General features: G+C 48.5%; 1 protein-coding gene across 3 annotated transcripts in view; it reads left to right on the top strand.

The window, feature by feature from the left end:
* lmo4 (LIM domain only 4) overlaps nt 1-17,217 on the top strand; it is a 38,312-nt gene that overhangs the window by 11,611 nt on the left and 9,484 nt on the right. Inside the window, exons 1-2 of one of the 3 annotated variants that reach the window (XM_060830618.1) lie at nt 11,969-12,549; nt 13,650-13,950. In XM_060830618.1, coding sequence (XP_060686601.1) covers nt 13,712-13,950 — 239 coding nt within the window. In that variant the 5' untranslated portion in view covers nt 11,969-12,549; nt 13,650-13,711. Of the gene's footprint in view, nt 1-11,968; nt 12,550-13,233; nt 13,412-13,649; nt 13,951-17,217 lie in introns of those variants that run through there. The other 2 variants (XM_060830619.1, XM_060830620.1) reach the window with 2 other exon arrangements.

Genomic DNA, 17,217 nt, shown 5'->3' with positions numbered 1-17,217 from the left:
GCCGTGATGTGGCTGGTGTTCAACTAGCAGTGATGTGGAGGTGCCGGAGTTGGACTGGCAGTGATGTGGAGGAGACAGTGTTGGACTGGCAGTGATGTGGAGGGTCTGGTGTTAGACTGGCAGTGATGTGGAGGGTCTGGTGTTAGACTGGCAGTGATGTGGAGGAGCCAGTGTTGGAATGGGAGTGATGTGGAGGAGCCAGTGTTGGACTGGCAGTGATGTGGAGGATCTGGAGTTGGACTGGGTTGGACAAAGTTATAAATCGCACAACTCCAGTTATAGTCCAACAGGTTTATTTGGACGCACTAGCTTTCGGAGCACTGCTCCTTTGTCAGGGAGCTAGTGATGATTCACTAGCGACTTGACAAAGGATCGGCGCTCCGAAAGCTTGTGCTTCCAAATTAACCTGTTGTAACGTGAAGCTGTGTAATTTGTAATTGTGTCTGAGCAGGTTAGTACAGGCTCCTCATCCACTTGTTTTGACCTCATTTAGACTCATGGGGAAAATAAGAGCAGAGAAAGAGGTCGTTCAGTCCGTCGTGTCTGGCTGAACAACTCAACCAATTGCACCATTTACGCGTTGGGTCTCCCGTAGTATTGTGTCTGTCTCGTTTCCATCCAATTGTTATTCCAAGCTATAACTGAATCTGCGCGGCAGTGTGGGGTTGAAAATAAAACAAGAAAAAGAATAGGAGTGTTAGACATCCTGCTCACTCTGAGAGAGAAAAATATTTTTTAAAATACCTGAATCTGCTTAGACCCTGACTGCAGGCGCTCCCCTCTCGCTGAGCTGGCCTTTCGGTTGATCACCTTAAACCGGCGGCCTCCACCTCTCCACGAATGGGAGCAATTTGTGCCTCACCACTCTGTCCAGACCTCTCTACATTTTGAACACCTTGACCTAATTTCCTCGCGGCCATCTCACCCCCAACCTGTCCCCATCCCTGAAACCATCCTGGTAAACGGGTTCAGCACCGTCCGTCTTCTCTTGCAAGTTGATTCATAGCTGTTCCTGCGCGCTTTATATTATCCCATGCTCATTTATTTGATGATTGAGTAAATAAATAGCAGCTTGTAGCCGGAGCTTGGACCAGGGTCGACAGAGTTCAATATAGAGTGTATGTGCGAGCAGTGAAACACCAGAGAATTGGTGGAACCAGCAGCGCAACCAGCAGGAGGTGCTCTGCTCCAACAATACGTCCCAGGCAGGGTGACTGGGGTGAAGAGGCAACGTGAACAAGTCACATCGATTCCACCTGACCGCGACCCGATGTGATCTTGGTATTTGGGTGATGTGGTCCCCTGGGAAACCTTAGGTTTGGGAGTTTGAGGAGGTGGTGGTATTTCCGCTGATAAACACGCGCCCACATTTTTAGCTGGGTGTTACATGAAACGCAGGCACCAATAACACCAGGGGGGACATAGTGCTGGGTTGGGTGACTGCATGCTGGTTTATCCTTCAAAGAGAACTGTGCCAAATCTCCAGAATGCAGAGTTTGATGCCAGTGCAGAAAAAAAAACATACAGATGCCTCGAAGGTGTTGCAGTGTGTAATATGACACGGTGAAAGGAGTTCAGATGATGCTATAAACCACAAGAAAGATATCAATTCCCCACCCCCAGATTGTGTTATAGCCTATTAAAGCACTCTCGAGCATCTGTTTTATATAAATTATATCTTTTTGGGACGCTTCCAAATTCGCGAGGCATTTTTCAGAGTGACTGTACAGCGGCGAGTTCATTACCGCGACCCTCCGTGCTGTCTCAGAACCTAGAGGTGATTAAGTGTTCATTTCATGAGGGAATGATCTCAAAAGTTCTTACCCCGACTCCACAGTGCAATTAATTAATGCCCTCGGTCAGACGCCGCCCTTGAATTTAAGGTTTCGAACTAGCCCTGAGTGCACTGTTCGTGACTGTCTCAGGTACAAGCGAATGCGTTTATTCCAGTGCATCAGAATATTATTTTGTTTCAAACTGTTATTGGTTTCACTCTCTCCTAGCATCTCATCCTAGCCAAACACTCATATCCCGTGAGATTATGTTTAAAAGACGGCAGACATTCACTTTAAAACAAAACCCCTCTTGATGACAGTGGGCAAAACATTCACCAGATTGGGGAAGAATGGGGGTTAGTGAGGAATCAGTCTTACTGTTTTTTTCTCTCTCAGTGAGCTGAAAGCAGGTATTGTGAGACAAAGACAGATAAAATCAAGTGTATGGCGGATAAGGATTCGAGTTTTGTTGTACTTTGCATCATAAATAGGGTGACTTTAAACGGTAAAGCCGTCGTGGAATACTAAAACCGAACTCAACTTGGCAAATAAACTCGACAATGTAAGGAGAGACTGTTTACGATTGTTCTGCACTGTGTTTCTCTTGACTTCACAGCAGCAGTTCATCGAGTAAATTAAAATGCGTGCACATCAGACGTGTTATAGTCAGATCTTAATCAGACCCTTCCTTTATCCTCACTCCATAATCTAATGAACATCGAGGCACATCTGACAGTGAGCGTCTGAAGAAGTGATTAATTAGATTAAAACAATGGCTGTTAGGGTGGGAACACATTTGTCCACTCCCTTGGGAACTCACGCGACCCCTTTGATATTACCTGAAGACATGAACCTATTTCAACCCCCACATCAGATTCACATCCATCAGGTTAGACAGAATCGTGTCTTCCCATGTTAGTCATGCGGTTTAAGGGCACATCCAAACTCACCATTGTCAACAATCCCTACAAAGGGTGTGAATTGGGAGCCGGTTATTTATTCATTAAAATTAAACATGTCTTATATTATTGAATCACACAGTTTCTGATATAAAACGCTCACCGCATGCTTACATCTTTTTGTGATGTGTCAACTGTTCGGCTATTTTGTAATTTAAATATTTGTCTTATGTCATCATGTCACACATTGCGCTGGTAGAGGGTGCAATCTTTAGGTACATGTAACATGTAACGCGCCACCCTCTGAACGGGCGAAGTTAGGAGTGAACTGTTCATGACAGATTTCAAAAGGTTGGCCAAATGAAATTGTTTAAATGATAAATAAAAAATAATCCTGGAGATCACAGCGGATTCAAGGATGCAGCCTGACCCACTGTGATCTCCAGCATGTTTTTGTTTTCAGTACAGATTCCTGCATCTGCGGGAATTTGCTCGAAATTATTCAAATTACCGTTGGTTCATCTAATGTAGGCCCCGAAATGTAGGAGAAATATGTTCAGGACAGTATTAGGCACAGGACTGAGACCTAGTGGGCTCGCAATAAGAGCCAGTCTCTTATGAGATATGTCTTTGCATCTGCGTTTTCCTGTCAGATTATTTCTGTGGAGTTTTGCAAGGAAGTGGGAAAGGGTGGAATATCCCGCCTGAGCTGCCGCGCAACCTGACTTGCATTAAAACTGGCTCATTGTTGCAGGTTTAAAAAGATGGCAAATTTCAGGCCTAGACAAAATGCGGTGGGAATTTTGTTGTGGTCAATTGATTTACAAGGGTATTGCCTGGTTGGAGGGTTTGAGCTACAGGGAGAGGCTGAACTTGCTGGGGCGATTTAGGACGTTAAGTGAGGACTGTAGATGCTGGAGATTAGAGTCAAGATTAGAGTGGTGCACAATATAACACAGCAGGTCAGGCAGCATCGGAGGAGCAGGAAAATCGACGTTCCGGGCAGGAGCCCTTCGTCCTGACTCCTGATGAAGGGCTTTTGCCTGAAACATCGATTTTCCTGCTCCTGGGATGCTGCCTGACCTGCTGTGCTTTTCCAGCGCCACTCTAATCGTGACTTAGAACGTAGGAGCTAAAAATGTGTTGCTGGAAAAGCGCAGCAGGTCAGGCAGCATCCAAGGAACAGGAGAATCGATGTTTCGGGCATAAGCCCTTCTTCAGGAATGAGGTAAGTGTGTCCAGCAGGCTAAGATAAAAGGTAGGGAGGAGGGACTTGGGGGAGGGGCGATGGAGATGTGATAGGTGGAAGGAGGTCAAGGTGAGGGTGATAGGCCGGAGTGGGGTGGGGGCGGAGAGGTCAGGAAGAAGATTGCAGGTTAGGAAGGTGGTGCTGAGTTCGAGGGATTTGACTGAGACAAGGTGGGGGGAGGGGAAATTAGGAAACTGGAGAAACCTGAGTTCATCCCTTGTGGTTGGAGGGTTCCTAGGCGGAAGATGAGGCACTCTTCCTCCAGCCGTCTATGATCTGGCGATGGAGGAGTCCAAGGACCTGCATGTTCTTAGTGGAATGGGAGGGGTGTTGAAGTGTTGAGCCACAGGTGGTTGGGTTGGTTGGTCCAGGTGTCCCAGAGGTGTTCTCTGAAACATTCCGCAAGTAGGCGGCTTGTCTCCCCAATATAGAGGAAGCCACATCGGGTGCAGCGGATGCAGTAAATGATGTGTGTGGAGGTGCAGGTGAATTTGTGGTGGATATGGAAGGATCCCTTGGGGCCTTGGAGGGAAGTAAGGGGGGGGGGGTGTGGGCGCAAGTTTTACATTTTTTGCGGTTGAAGGGGAAGGTGCCGGGAGTGGAGGTTGGGTTGGTGGGGGGTGTGGACCTGACGAGGGAGTCGATGCGGTGGAGAGTACCTCCTCCGCTTCCCACTCCTCTGCCCTTGAGCTCTGCCTCTCCAATCACCACCAGGACAGAACCCCACTGGTCCTCACCTACCACCCCACCAACCTCCATATACATCATATCATCTGTCGTCATTTCTACCACCTCCAAATGGACCCTACCACCAGAAATATATTTCCATCCCCTCCCCTATCAGCGTACCAAAAAGACCACTCCCTCCATGACTCCCTCGTCAGGTCCACACCCCCCACCAACCCAACCTCCACTCCCGGCACCTTCCCCTGCAACCGCAAGAAATGAAAAACTTGTGCCCACACCTCCCATATCCACCACAAATTCACCTGCACCTCCACACACATTTGGGCGGCACGGTGGCACAGTGGTTAGCACTGTTGCCTCACAGCGCCAGGGACCTGGGTTCAATTCCCGCCTCAGGCGACTGATTGTGTGGAGTTTGCACGTTCTCCCAGTGTCTGCGTGGGTTTCCTCCGGGTGTTCCGGTTTCCTCCCACAGTCCAAAGATGTGCGATTCAGGTGAATTGGCCATGCTAAATTGCCCATAGTGTTAGGGTAGGGGTATGGGTGGGTTGCGCTTCGGCGGGTCGGTGTGGACTTGTTGGGCCGAAGGGCCTGTTTCCACACTGTAAGTAATCTAATCTAATCATTTACTGCATCCGCTGCACTCGATGTGGCCTCCTCTATATTGGGGAGACAGGCCGCCTACTTGTGGAATGTTTCAGAGAACACCTCTGGGACACCTGGACCAACCAACCCAACCACCCCGTGGCTCAACACTTTAACTCCCCCTCCCACTCCACCAGGGACATGCAGGTCCTTGGACTCCTCCATCACCAGACCATAGCAACACGACGGCTGGAGGAAGAGCGCCTCATCTTCCACCTAGGAACCCTCCAACCACAAGGGATGAACTCAGATTTCTCCAGTTTCCTCATTTCCCCTCCCCCCACCTTGTCTCAGTCAAATCCCTCGAACTCAGCACCGCCTTCCTAACCTGCAATCTTCTTCCTGACCTCTCCGCCCCCACCCCACTCCGGCCTATCACCCTCACCTTGACTTCCTTCCACCTATCGCATTTCCAACGCCCCTCTCCCAAGTGCCTCTTCCCTACCTTTTATCTTAGCCTGCTGGACATACTTTCCTCATTCCTGAAGAAGGGCTCATGCCCGAAAGGTCGATTCTCCTGCTCCTTGGATGCTGCCTGATCTGTTGCGCTTTTCCAGCAACACATTTTCAGCTCTGTTCTCCAGCATCTGCAGTCCTCACTTTCTCTTAAAACATAGGAGGCTGAGGGATGATCTTATCGACGCTTATAAAGTCATGAGGAGCATGGATAGGATAAATAACACGGTCTTTTCCCTGGGGTGGGGGAGTCCAGAACTAGAGGGCGTAGGTTTAGGGTGACAGGGGAAAGATTTAAAAGGGACCTAAGGGGCAACACTTTCATGCCAGAGGAAGTGGTGGAGGCTGGTACAATTACAGCGTTTAAAAGGCATCTGGGTGGGTATATGAATAGGAAGGGTTGAGCAGAATATGGGTCAAATGCTGACAAATGGGACTAGATTAATTTAGGATGTCTGGTCGGCATAGCCGAAGAGTCTATTTTCATGCTGTACATCTCAATGATTCTACTTGGGAAGGTTTAGTGCCCTGAACGTTCCAATGCATTTAGGAATAAAGGAGTGGTCCATTCCGGACTGTCCCCGCTCATGCTGGGAGGGAATGATCACACAGGGACCCGGTACTACTGTGGCAACAGGCTGGTTGGAGCCTGGAGCTGGTACAGACTCCAACACTCTGCCTCTCAAAACGATAACTACAAGAGTCGCACCGTTTTGACCGGCATCCATTAAACCCTGGAGAGGGAACCTCTGCTCAGAGGCAGTGATGCACCTCGCTATGCCACAGATATTTTCTAATCAACGTTTTCAGAGATATTCTTACACTCTCTGGAGAACGTGAGATTTGAAGCTGGGACTTGTGACTCAGCGATAGACTACCCAGAGAATTAAACACAAATAAATCCAAAAATCCAGTGGAAATATATTGTACATATCTATATGTTTCTGACCATGAGCCAAATGAATCAGAGTTAGCTCTCTGACGGGCTGCATTATTTCTTAAAAAAATACTTTAGGTGAAAATGTGTTGCTGGAAAAGCGCAGCAGGTCAGGCAGCATCCAAGGAACAGGAGAATCGACGTTTCAGGCATGAGCCCTTCTTCATGAGCCCTTCTTCGGGCTCATGCCCAAAACGTCGATTCTCCTGCTCCTTGGATGCTGCCTGACCTGCTGCGCTTTTCCAGCAACACATTTTCAGCTCGGATCTCCAGCATCTGCAGTCCTCACTTTCTCCTTAAGAATACTTTATCCAACGGAAGGACACTGAGCGATGGTAGTTTGCATTTTCCATGCCAAGCTGTCAAAGTGCCCATCACAAAATACCGGAATAACCTCTGAAAGAGGGGCCGCGTTCTGAAAGTTTGTGATTACAAATAAACTCGTTGAACTGTGACCTGGTGTGGTCTGACCTATGACCTCGTCCAACTTCAGGTTTTGGGTTCTGGAGAAGGATCACTGGAAACACCAACATGTTTCTTTCTCTACATAAGCGCTGCCAGTGTACAGTGGCTCAGTGGTTAGCACTGCTGCCTCACAGCGCTAGGGACACGCGTTCGGTTTCCGTCTCAAGTGACTGCATGGAGTTAGCACATTCTCTCCCTGTGCCAGGTGAGTTGGCAGCTGTGTTAGTCAGAGGGGAAGGCGGTCTGGCTGGATTATCCCGCGGAGGGTCGGTGTGGACTTGTTTCCACACTGTAGGGAATCTAATCTAAACCTCCAGAGTTTCTCCGACATTTTCTGTGTGCATTCCAGTTTCAGGTGAAAATGGTGCTCGACTGGGAGCAGCAGCTTTAAACAAAGTCATACATTCGAGGGCAGTTAGACCATCCCGGGAGTGAAATTGTCATCCGATCACTCGAAAGCTCAGTCCTAAAGTACTGCCCACATTATCGCAATCTAACAATAGCTGGCCCTTTCAGCAATGTGCAGGTTATTAAATACAGACGGAACACACAGGGGTGAATGCGGAAATCTTGCCTGTACAATGAACAGAAGCTTTTGTATTGAAAATATTCAAACTTGCTTGAGAAGGTTCGATGGGACCCAGCCAGACTGAGGTGAACTGACATTGTTCATTTGTTCCATGGTGGTCATGCTTTGGAGATGCCGGTGTGGGACTGGGGTGTACAAAGTTAAAAATCACACAACACCCGGTTATAGTCCAACAGGTTTAATTGGAAGCGACGCTCCGAAAGCTAGTGCTTCCAATTAAACCTGTTGGACTATAACCTGGTGTTGTGTGATTTTTAACTTTGTACACCCCAGTCCAACACCGACATCTCCAAATCAGGACTAATAACCTGGTGTTGTGCGATTTTTAACTTCATTTGTTCGGGTTAGGATATATACAAACGTAACTATCAATACCAACTTTAATTGAAATAAAATTATATCGATTGCAGCACTATTTTACGGTTGTAAATATCGCACCTTACATTGAGTTTGATTTCTGGATCGATACTTAACCCCTTGTGGTAACTCAATCTTTAAAAAAAATCAGCGGAGCGCCTGTGGCGTTGCTCGCAGAGAAATACCCACAAAAAACCCGACGTTAAAAAGGTGACAAACAGCGCGAGATTCCAAGAATGGTCAAGGTGTTCAGGGCTGGAAAATGGCATTGTGGAGCTTCAAGCACTGGTCTGCACCCATTCATTAATGCCGTCTATTTAATCTGCGTCCTGTCCAGTCTTCAGCTGTGCGGCGCGAAGGTAATGTCCCGTTCTCTGGCCCACAAGGCCTAGGTTCCAAGTCCCACCTGGTCCTGAGGTGTGTCATAACGTCCCTGAACAGGTTGGTTTGGGAATATAGTCAGTGGCTTGTGTTCTGGGTACATTTATATTTTCACGCAGAGGGTGGTACGTGTATTGAATGAGCTGCCAGAGTATGTGATGGAGGCTGGTACAATTGCAACATTTAAGAGGCATTTGGATGGGTATATGAATAGGAAGGGTTTGGAGGGATATGGGTCGGGTGCTGGCAGGTGGGACTAGATTGGGTTGGGGTATCTGGTCGGCATGGACGGGTTGGACTGAAGGGTCTGTTTCCATGCTGTACATCTCTATGACTCTTTGGCGTTAAACAGATCGAAAATCGAAGAGGATCCGCAAGATTTCCAGCCGTTGGTCATCCAGCAGGTGGTGCTTTGATCCACTAAGCCATTGGGGAAAAGCCCATGTTCGGATTGCTCGCACGAGGAAGGGAATCGGAGAGGTTAAACCGGAATAAAATGCATTCAAATCTAACGTGGACATGAACGTGTCTGCAAGTTATTCCACTCCGGGATGCCAAGTATGTGAAATTGGGATGGTCTGAAGGCAGGCTAAATCCGGTTTGGTTTCCCATATCCTGAAACTGCTGTCTCGGAAGGCGATGAGATATCGAAGCAGCATTAGGCCATTCGGCCCGCAGAGTCTGCGCCTCCATGGCTGCCTGTGAATCGGGGCCACAAGCAGGGTAAAGCTTCCCTGGGTCAGTGTGAACTTGGACTAAGGGAAACAAACCGCCCACAGCGGAAAGATCGAATTTCCTCGTAGTTCCTATACTCCCACTTTCAGAAGGTCGGAGAGTTACTCAGAAACTGGTTGCCTGGCCTCCAGTGCACTGTCTCTCAGGTCATCTGTTTTATGTGACAGGCTAGGTTGGGAGTGTATTGTCTGCTGGGTTCATGGTCTGTCAGAGCTGAGTTAGTTTCCCACTTCCCTGTAACATTTAAAACGGTCGTGGAGAGAAACCTCGCGGCTGAATGCCTTGTCTTTATGCCCTGCACCATTGCTGAACTTTTGACCATGGGTGGCTAGCACTGCTGCCTCACAGCACCAGGGTCCCAGGTTCGATTCCAGCCTTGGGTGACTGTCTGTGTGGAGTTTGCACATTCTCTCCGTGTCTGCGTGGATTTCCTCCCACAGGCCAAAGATGTGCAGGTCAGGTGAATTGGCCATGCTAAACTGCCCATAGTGTTAGGTGTGTTAGTCAGAGGGAAATGGGTCTGGGTGGGTTACTCTTCGGAGGGTCAGTGTTGACTGGTTGGGCCGAAGGGCCTGTTTCCACACTGTAAGGAATGTAATTTAAAAAAAAATAACCCAGTACAGGTTGGAGACATCCTCATCTCCCCCAGCACCAGAAAGCATTGGAGCAACTGAGAGAAGTCCTAATCCCAGGCTGATTCCTGGGTAGCAGGACTGACACATGAGGAGAGATTGAATATATTCACTGGAGTGTATAAGAATGAGGGGGGATCTCATAAAACTCTATAAAATTCTAACAGGACTAGACAGGGTAGATGCACGAAAGATGTTCTCGCTGTTGGGGGAATCCTGAACCAAGGGGTTAGACACAGGTCTGAGTAAAAAAATCACACAACACCAGGTTATAGTCCAACACGTTTATTAGGAAGCACTAGCTTTCGGAGCGCATCTCCTTCATCAGGTAACGACTTCCAATTAAACCTGTTGGACTATAACCTGGTGTTGTGTGAATTTTAACTTTATCCACCCCAGTCCAACACCGGCAGCTCTACATTTTGGACTGAGATGAGGAGAAATGTCCTCACCCAGAGAGTGGAGACAGCCAGAGAAGGAAGTTAAGGCCAAACGTTTTTAATGTTTCCAAGGAGTAGATATATTTGTAAAGAAGCAAGGATAGGAGGAGAAAGCGGGAATAGGGGATTGGGTTGGCTGATCAGCCATGATCCAACTGCATGGGATCCTGTGTTTCTGGACACTTCCAGCTGTGAGACCCTCCACAAGACAAAAAATAACAGCGAAGGAAAGGACATGCCCGTAACCTGGACCTCCATTAAGAGTGACAGCAGAAAATAGGAAACGACAACGTTGAAATTATCACATTTTTCTTTGACTTGCTCTGTCCAATCCTAAACTATGATGTGGAAGTGCCGGTGTTGGGCTGGGACGAACCCCTAATAACACGGACTGGTGTGGTTCAGCTTCTCCGATGCCGATGAGGATGGGCAGTAAAGGCTGGCTCAGTCAAGCTACAAATCAATAACTTCTGGCCATCACATGCAACGGATGCATGTGCTGTGGAGATTAAGGGTCTGTGTGCAGTAATTCGCAGGTCACAAGGAAGTTGTGGCTGGACTAGGGACACAGAATATCACACAACACCAGGCTACAGTCCAACAGGTTTATTTGAAAGTACTAGCTGAAACCTGTTGGGCTAACTCCTGAACCAGTTGTACACGTGCGCATAAAATAAAGAACGAGGGATGTGGCAAATCCGAAATAAAAGCAGAGTTAGCTGCAGGAACTCAGCCCGCATCCGGAGAGAGAGAAATGGCGTTAAAGTTTCGGGTGCAGTTCCCTTTAGGAAGTTTCTCTCTCTCTCCCTCTCTCCACCGGACCTGCTGAGTTTCTGCAGTGATCTCTGCTTAGTTAGTTACAGGATCAGTGGTGCTGGAAGAGCACAGCACGTCGATTTCGCTGCTCGTTGGTTGCTGCCTGAACTGCTGTGCTCTTCCAGTACCACTGATCCAGAATCTGGTTTCCAGCATCTGCAGTCATTGTTTTTTAACCACCTTAGTTAGTTACAGCCCGAGCCACAATAGCAGACATACTTCAGAAAGCGGATTCTGGGTTAGTGGTGCTGGAAGAGCAACGGGTCAGGTGTAAATGAATCACCAACTGGCGCCACATCGTTTTCATATCTAGTTCATCTGAGTCCTATTCTCTCAGTCGTCACTTTTTCCAGGTGAGGCCGGAAACTAAGTGTGGGTCACGGCGGTGAGGACTAAATCCCATCCCTGTGAAACCCAACTCGGGTAAAAAAATACCATTTGCTAACAAGCAGGGGAGACAGGTTCAAGTCTCGCCCGCTTCAGAAGTGTATCATAACATCCCTGAACATTCTGATGAGAAAATAAGTGCTCTCAATTTAAAACTCTCTGTATTCAACAATCGCCAACTCTCACTCAGCGATAGAAAGCTGGTGATAAAATGGTATTCAGAAGCCAGGTGAATGAAACTTGACAAAATAAAGACACAGGAAGGATATTGGTGGGTATTCTGGAGGTGATGTTGAATTGGTGTAGTGTGTACAAAGATTCCAGAGGTTGTTCGCAGTTCCTGTAAGGGGGAGACTGGACAGTTTCTCCTGAGTGTGTGTGTGTGTGTGTTCCGCTGCTGTTCTGGTTGTCAGCAGAGGTCGGGATTGGGCGGCGCTGTTATTCCGCGTTGCATTGGGAAGTGAAATGGTTGGTCGCTCTCTGAGCTGACGTTCGAGCTCTGAAGGAGGTGTGTGTGGATTCATTCGGTGCTGTCACCACCACATGTAGGTGCAGCGGGGGAAGGAGGCGGCAGTGCTGAGAGACAGGGAGCTGTGTGTACGTGAGAGAGAGAGGCACCCAGTCTCCCGCCGCGCACACAGACACAAACAACAACAACAAAAAAAATCACCTTTCTCAAGCTACCTGACTTCTGCCCCTATCCACCTTTCTCCAATCGCTTCACGGAGACTTAACCCGAGACACAGACTGATCGGAACAATCGATCCGCATGCACAGAAGTTAGAGGCCGGACATATCAAAGGAGGAACTTCGACATTTACCTTTCGCGTCGTCAGTGAACGAAGGACAGAGAGAAAAGGGGAGAGCCGACAACGCTGTTAACCGATCAACAAGAAGAAAAAAATATAAAGGGCGTTCAAGAGAGAGAGAGAGTTTGACGATCGGTGAAGCTGTTAAGGAGCCTAGCAATTGAATTCTTCCCATTGCAATCAAAATCCAGACGGATATTTCAAGACGGTTACGAATAGTTGATAAGCAGCCGTTTTAAAGGGAAAAATAAAATCACTCACACACACACAATACCGAGCCAGCGGAGGAGGTAAGGCTGTGTGTGTTTTAAATTCAAGGGTTAATCTCGATGTGTTTGTGTGTGTAAGTCTCGATTTCAATCGGGATTGGGGGGGGGGGGGCGGTGGAAAGTGGGATTTTTTCCTTTGCAGATTGAGAAAGGGGTGTGTGTGTCTGTGTGGGTGGTGGGGGCTGTTTTGTAGAGGCTGCCTCAGCTACATAATATTTTCACCCCCCCCCCCCTCCTCTGTCTGAATGCTCCCCTTCACACGGATGGCAGTTCGAGCCCCCTGGCCGCTTCTCTCTCAGCCCAGAATCAGCTCTGTTCCTGTTCTCATGACACAGCTCCCTCTCAACGAATTCTTTAAAAATGCGGCGAAGTTTAAAAAAAAAGGCGATTTTTTTTTGGGAGGGGTGGCGGGAAGAAGAGACAGAATTTTTTTTATCACTTTAGAATGAAACTTGACTAGGGTCCGGAGTATCCGGGTGTTGGGGGAGGAGGGTGGAGTTTACATTATTATTTTTGGGGAGCGATTTCGGTGCATTTTATTAAATAAAAGGAGTCACTGGTTGGGAGGTTACAGAATCTTTTGGCGCCCTATTCCCTGGACACGGGGATTTCTCTCTCTCTCTTTTCTGTCGGCTTTATTCTGCCTGAATTGTATTTTTTTGAGGGGGGGGGGGAAGAGAAAAAGAAAGGATAGATATTATGGGGAAAGCAATCAGGCACATGGTCAGAGCGACATACCGTCCCCAGCTCCATTCCTTCCCTCCCTCATTCACTCCGTCTTCACCGAGAGAGGCGGAATCCTGTGGAAATGACACCGAAGCAACATTCAGATTAAAGATCAAGGACAGATTAGACCAGACTAAACATGGGCTTTGAGTAACAGGTTAACAAAAAAATTGTTTTAATTGGCTTTTTTTTGGGGAGGGAAGGCCTCTGGGCCCGATTTCTGGTTTCCTTCTCGTTAATCTGTTACAAAAGAAAGATACAATCGCGTTTCTTTTTTCACCCCTCATTAATATATTTTCCATCTCTTTCTCTCCCACCCCACTGTTTATTTTATGTTCCTCTCCCTCTCCCCCCCCCAACCCCCTCCCTCCTCACTCTCCTCCCGCCCAATGTAGATTCGAGGGAGGGCGAACCGTGTATTTTTCTCTCTCTCTCTCTCTCTCCTCGCAAGAAAAAGATGGTGAACAACGGGAGCTCACAGGCGCCCAGCGGCAGCGTGAACCGCGCGGGCCTACCCTGGAAGATGTGCGCCGGCTGCCGGGGGAAGATCGCCGACCGCTTCCTGCTCTACGCCATGGACAGCTACTGGCATAGCCGTTGCCTTAAGTGTTCCTGCTGTCAGGCCCAACTCGGTGAGATCGGCACCTCCTGCTACACCAAGAGCGGTATGATCCTGTGCAGGAACGATTACATAAGGTACATTTCACCCTCGAACCCAACCACATTTAGCTGCAGCTGGGCTTTATTTTGCACTTGACAATCCACCCAACCGACAACAAAAAAACATCCTGAAAGAAATTGCTGGAATCAGCAACTTGCTGGAGAAACTCAGCAGGTCTGGCTGCATCTGTGCAGAGAGAAATCACGTCTCAGGTCGAGTGACCCTTCCCCAGACATACTTCCTCACTGCACGTTGAGTCTTGATTTCCCTCTGCACAGATGTTGCCAGATCCGCTGAGTTTCTCCAGAAACAGAAACTGCAGGAAGAGCTCAGCAGGTCTGGCTGCTTCTGTGCAGGGAGAAAGAAAGCAAGAATTGATGTTTCCAGTTCAGGAAGGGCTTCTGAGGAAGGGTCACTCGATCCGAAACGTTAACTCCGATCTGTCTCCCCAGATGCTGCCAAACCTGCTGAGCTTTTTCAGCATTTCTGTTTTTGTTACTGATTTCCAGCATTGAGCAGTTGTTTCGGTTTTTATTCGAGCTTCTCCAGTAGTTGGCCATCCTTCAATGAAGGTCTGTCTCTCCCCACCTCACCTTGAGGTGTTTGACCCTCAGTTTAAACCATCACTGTCTCTTTCTCTTGGCAAATGGGACAAGATTAATTTAGGATATCTGGTTGGCATGGGGGAGTTGGACCGAAGGGTCTGTTTCTGTGCTGCACAGTTCTCTGATTATAATGTGAGAGCATCCCCATGGTCTGCAATGGTTGTGGAGATCTCTCTTCAGGTCTAGTGAGAGAACCCCCTCCTATTTACATTTATCTGATTTGAGGATCCCCCACGCTCCGTGTTAAATCAGATATCTGCTGGGATTTTTCTCAGATCTCACCTCTCATTCCTCTCATTTTAAAATCTACTTAGGAAAGGGGGGAATTGCAATGTAAAATTTCTCGGAACGCAGGCAAATAAAAAAATAAACCCCCAGCACTCTCTCCGCACCTTCTCACCGAAATGGGACTTCCAAACAGCTTTGAAGGATGGAAAGGTTAGAGTCACGCGATTGGAGGAGGTTGGCAAATTAATTTATTTCATGTCATTCGATTTGTTTTTTCGCAATATTTGAACTGAGGCTCTCAAATCACCCCAGCCAGTAACTGGAATATTTGCAAGTGTGCAAAGGGACTGTTTTTGAGGTTTGTAATTCTTGTTTTTTGCAATGGTTAAACTGCACATTCCCGTCCCTCTAAAAGCACACTGCTTCCATTCGGAGTGAGCCAGACCGACAAGGTCAGGGAAATTAAATGGGGTTAAGAATCTCATAAGGAAGGTGATGCATTTTTAACTTAAAAATATGCGTCTGCTCCATGTGGAGTGTGGGGGTGGGAGAGGAGGAGGAAGTTCCTGGGAAAGTTGACTTTCCGTGACTTGGAGAGAGAGAAAGAATCTCATTAAAACTATAGCCGGTGGAAGTGAGAGTTGTGGTCGTTTTCCACAACCATCCTCTTGGCACGTGACTCAGTCTCCAATCGTCTAAATGGAAGGGAACCACAGAGGGGAGATCACGTGTCACAACTTTCAAGGGATTAAATATTTCATTTCTGTGAGTGTTCCCTTTCGGAGGGGTATTTTGTTTTCCTCTCCTGAAAGGTTGAGCAAGTTTCCTGATGCAGGGCGGAACATATCCAACTCCTACCAGTTTACTGAACTGCTGTGAATTTTAGTAGCAATGAGCCTGTCAGATACTAAATCACAATCGAGAGAAATAAAAAGCTCTGATTTCAGCTCGATAGGGGGATAATTGAAGTGAGATTGGTTGGATTCTGTGTGCGTGTAAAACTGCTGATTAATTCTGCCCCAACCCTCTCTATATGCTGGATCTTTCTTCTGCTAGATCCTAGACTAATTAAGGAACAGTCTGGATCGACACTTTTTTTGGGAAGGGGGGGTGGTGGGTTGAGGGGAGATATTGTTAATAAACTGGAGATTGTCTGGGAGACGGACACTGGATCCTGTAGTTTCTGATCTCCCAGATAGAGGATTCAATGGGACTCGGCACAATTAAAAGCTTTAATTAGTGACAGCTCTTTCAGCCTCAACCTGTCCCTCCTTTTACATATATGTTTTTTAAAAAAAAACTAATGAGATATTCCAGAGGCTCAGTTTGAGTGCTGGTGAGCAGAAGAGACAAAATGAATAGAACCGACAGCCAACAAACAAAACATTTAATTAAGAAAATTGGCTTTTGAGAGTGGGATTACACCAGCTCGGGTGGTGCTTTTGCTCTCTCTTTTACAATTCCCAGGCACGGGAATGAAGTAAAATAATTGTCCACCACCACCCCCTCTCCCCCCACCCCCTCCGTCTCACCCCACCCCCTCCCTCTCGCCCCCACCACTCTGTCACTCTCGTCCCCTCAAAATCCCCTCACTCTCTACCCCCTCAATTGTTTTGCTCCTTCCTCTCTTCACTCCCTCCCTTCTTCCCCAACACCCCTCACTCTCTTCCCCTGCCCTCACTCCCTCTCTCTTGCCCATCACTTTCTTAACCCTACACTCTCTTCCCCCCACTTTCCTCCCCCCCCCCCCACACATTCTCCCTTTCCCCACTCTAGGCCACAATCCACACTCTTCCCTTGCCCCACTCTACTCCACCTCTCCCTACTCTAACCCCATTCTCCATCGACCACTATCCCCATCACCCCCACTCTCCCCATCCCTCACTTTTCCCCTTCCCCTCCCCTCCCCTCCCCCACTCTCCCCTTCCCACATACTCCCCTTTCTCCATTCTCCCCTTCCCCGCCCCCTCACTTCCTCCAGTCCACCTTCCCCTCCTCCTCACTCTTCCCTTTCCCCCACATCCCCTCCCACTCTCCCATCCACACACACCCTCCTCCCTCTTTCACCCCTACCCCACTCTCCCCACATGACCCTTCTCCACCTCACTCTTTCCCCCACACCCACTCTCTCCCCACTGTCCCCCAACCCCCAGTCTCTCCCCAGTCTCTCCCCCACCCCCCACTCTCTCCCCAGTCTCTCCCCCACACCCCAACTCTCTCCCCCACTCACCCCACTCACCCCACTCTCTGCCCCAACCTCTCCCCCACCCCTACTCTCTCCCACACCCTCTCCCTCACCCCCACCCTTTCCCCCAATCCCCACTCTCTCCTTCACCCCCCACCCTAATCCCCCACCCTCTCCGCCAGCCCCTCCCAACCCCCCCTTCCCCACTCTCTCTCCGCTACCCTCACCCCCACCCCCCACTCTCTCCCCACCCCCACTCTCTCCCCCACCCCCCCTCACCCCCC

Source organism: Hemiscyllium ocellatum, chromosome 9 (assembly GCF_020745735.1).
Source record: "Hemiscyllium ocellatum isolate sHemOce1 chromosome 9, sHemOce1.pat.X.cur, whole genome shotgun sequence".
Classification (NCBI taxonomy): Eukaryota; Metazoa; Chordata; class Chondrichthyes; order Orectolobiformes; family Hemiscylliidae; genus Hemiscyllium; species Hemiscyllium ocellatum.
The sequence above is the reverse complement of the archived record's forward strand: the minus strand, read 5'-3'. Positions and strand labels throughout refer to the sequence as shown.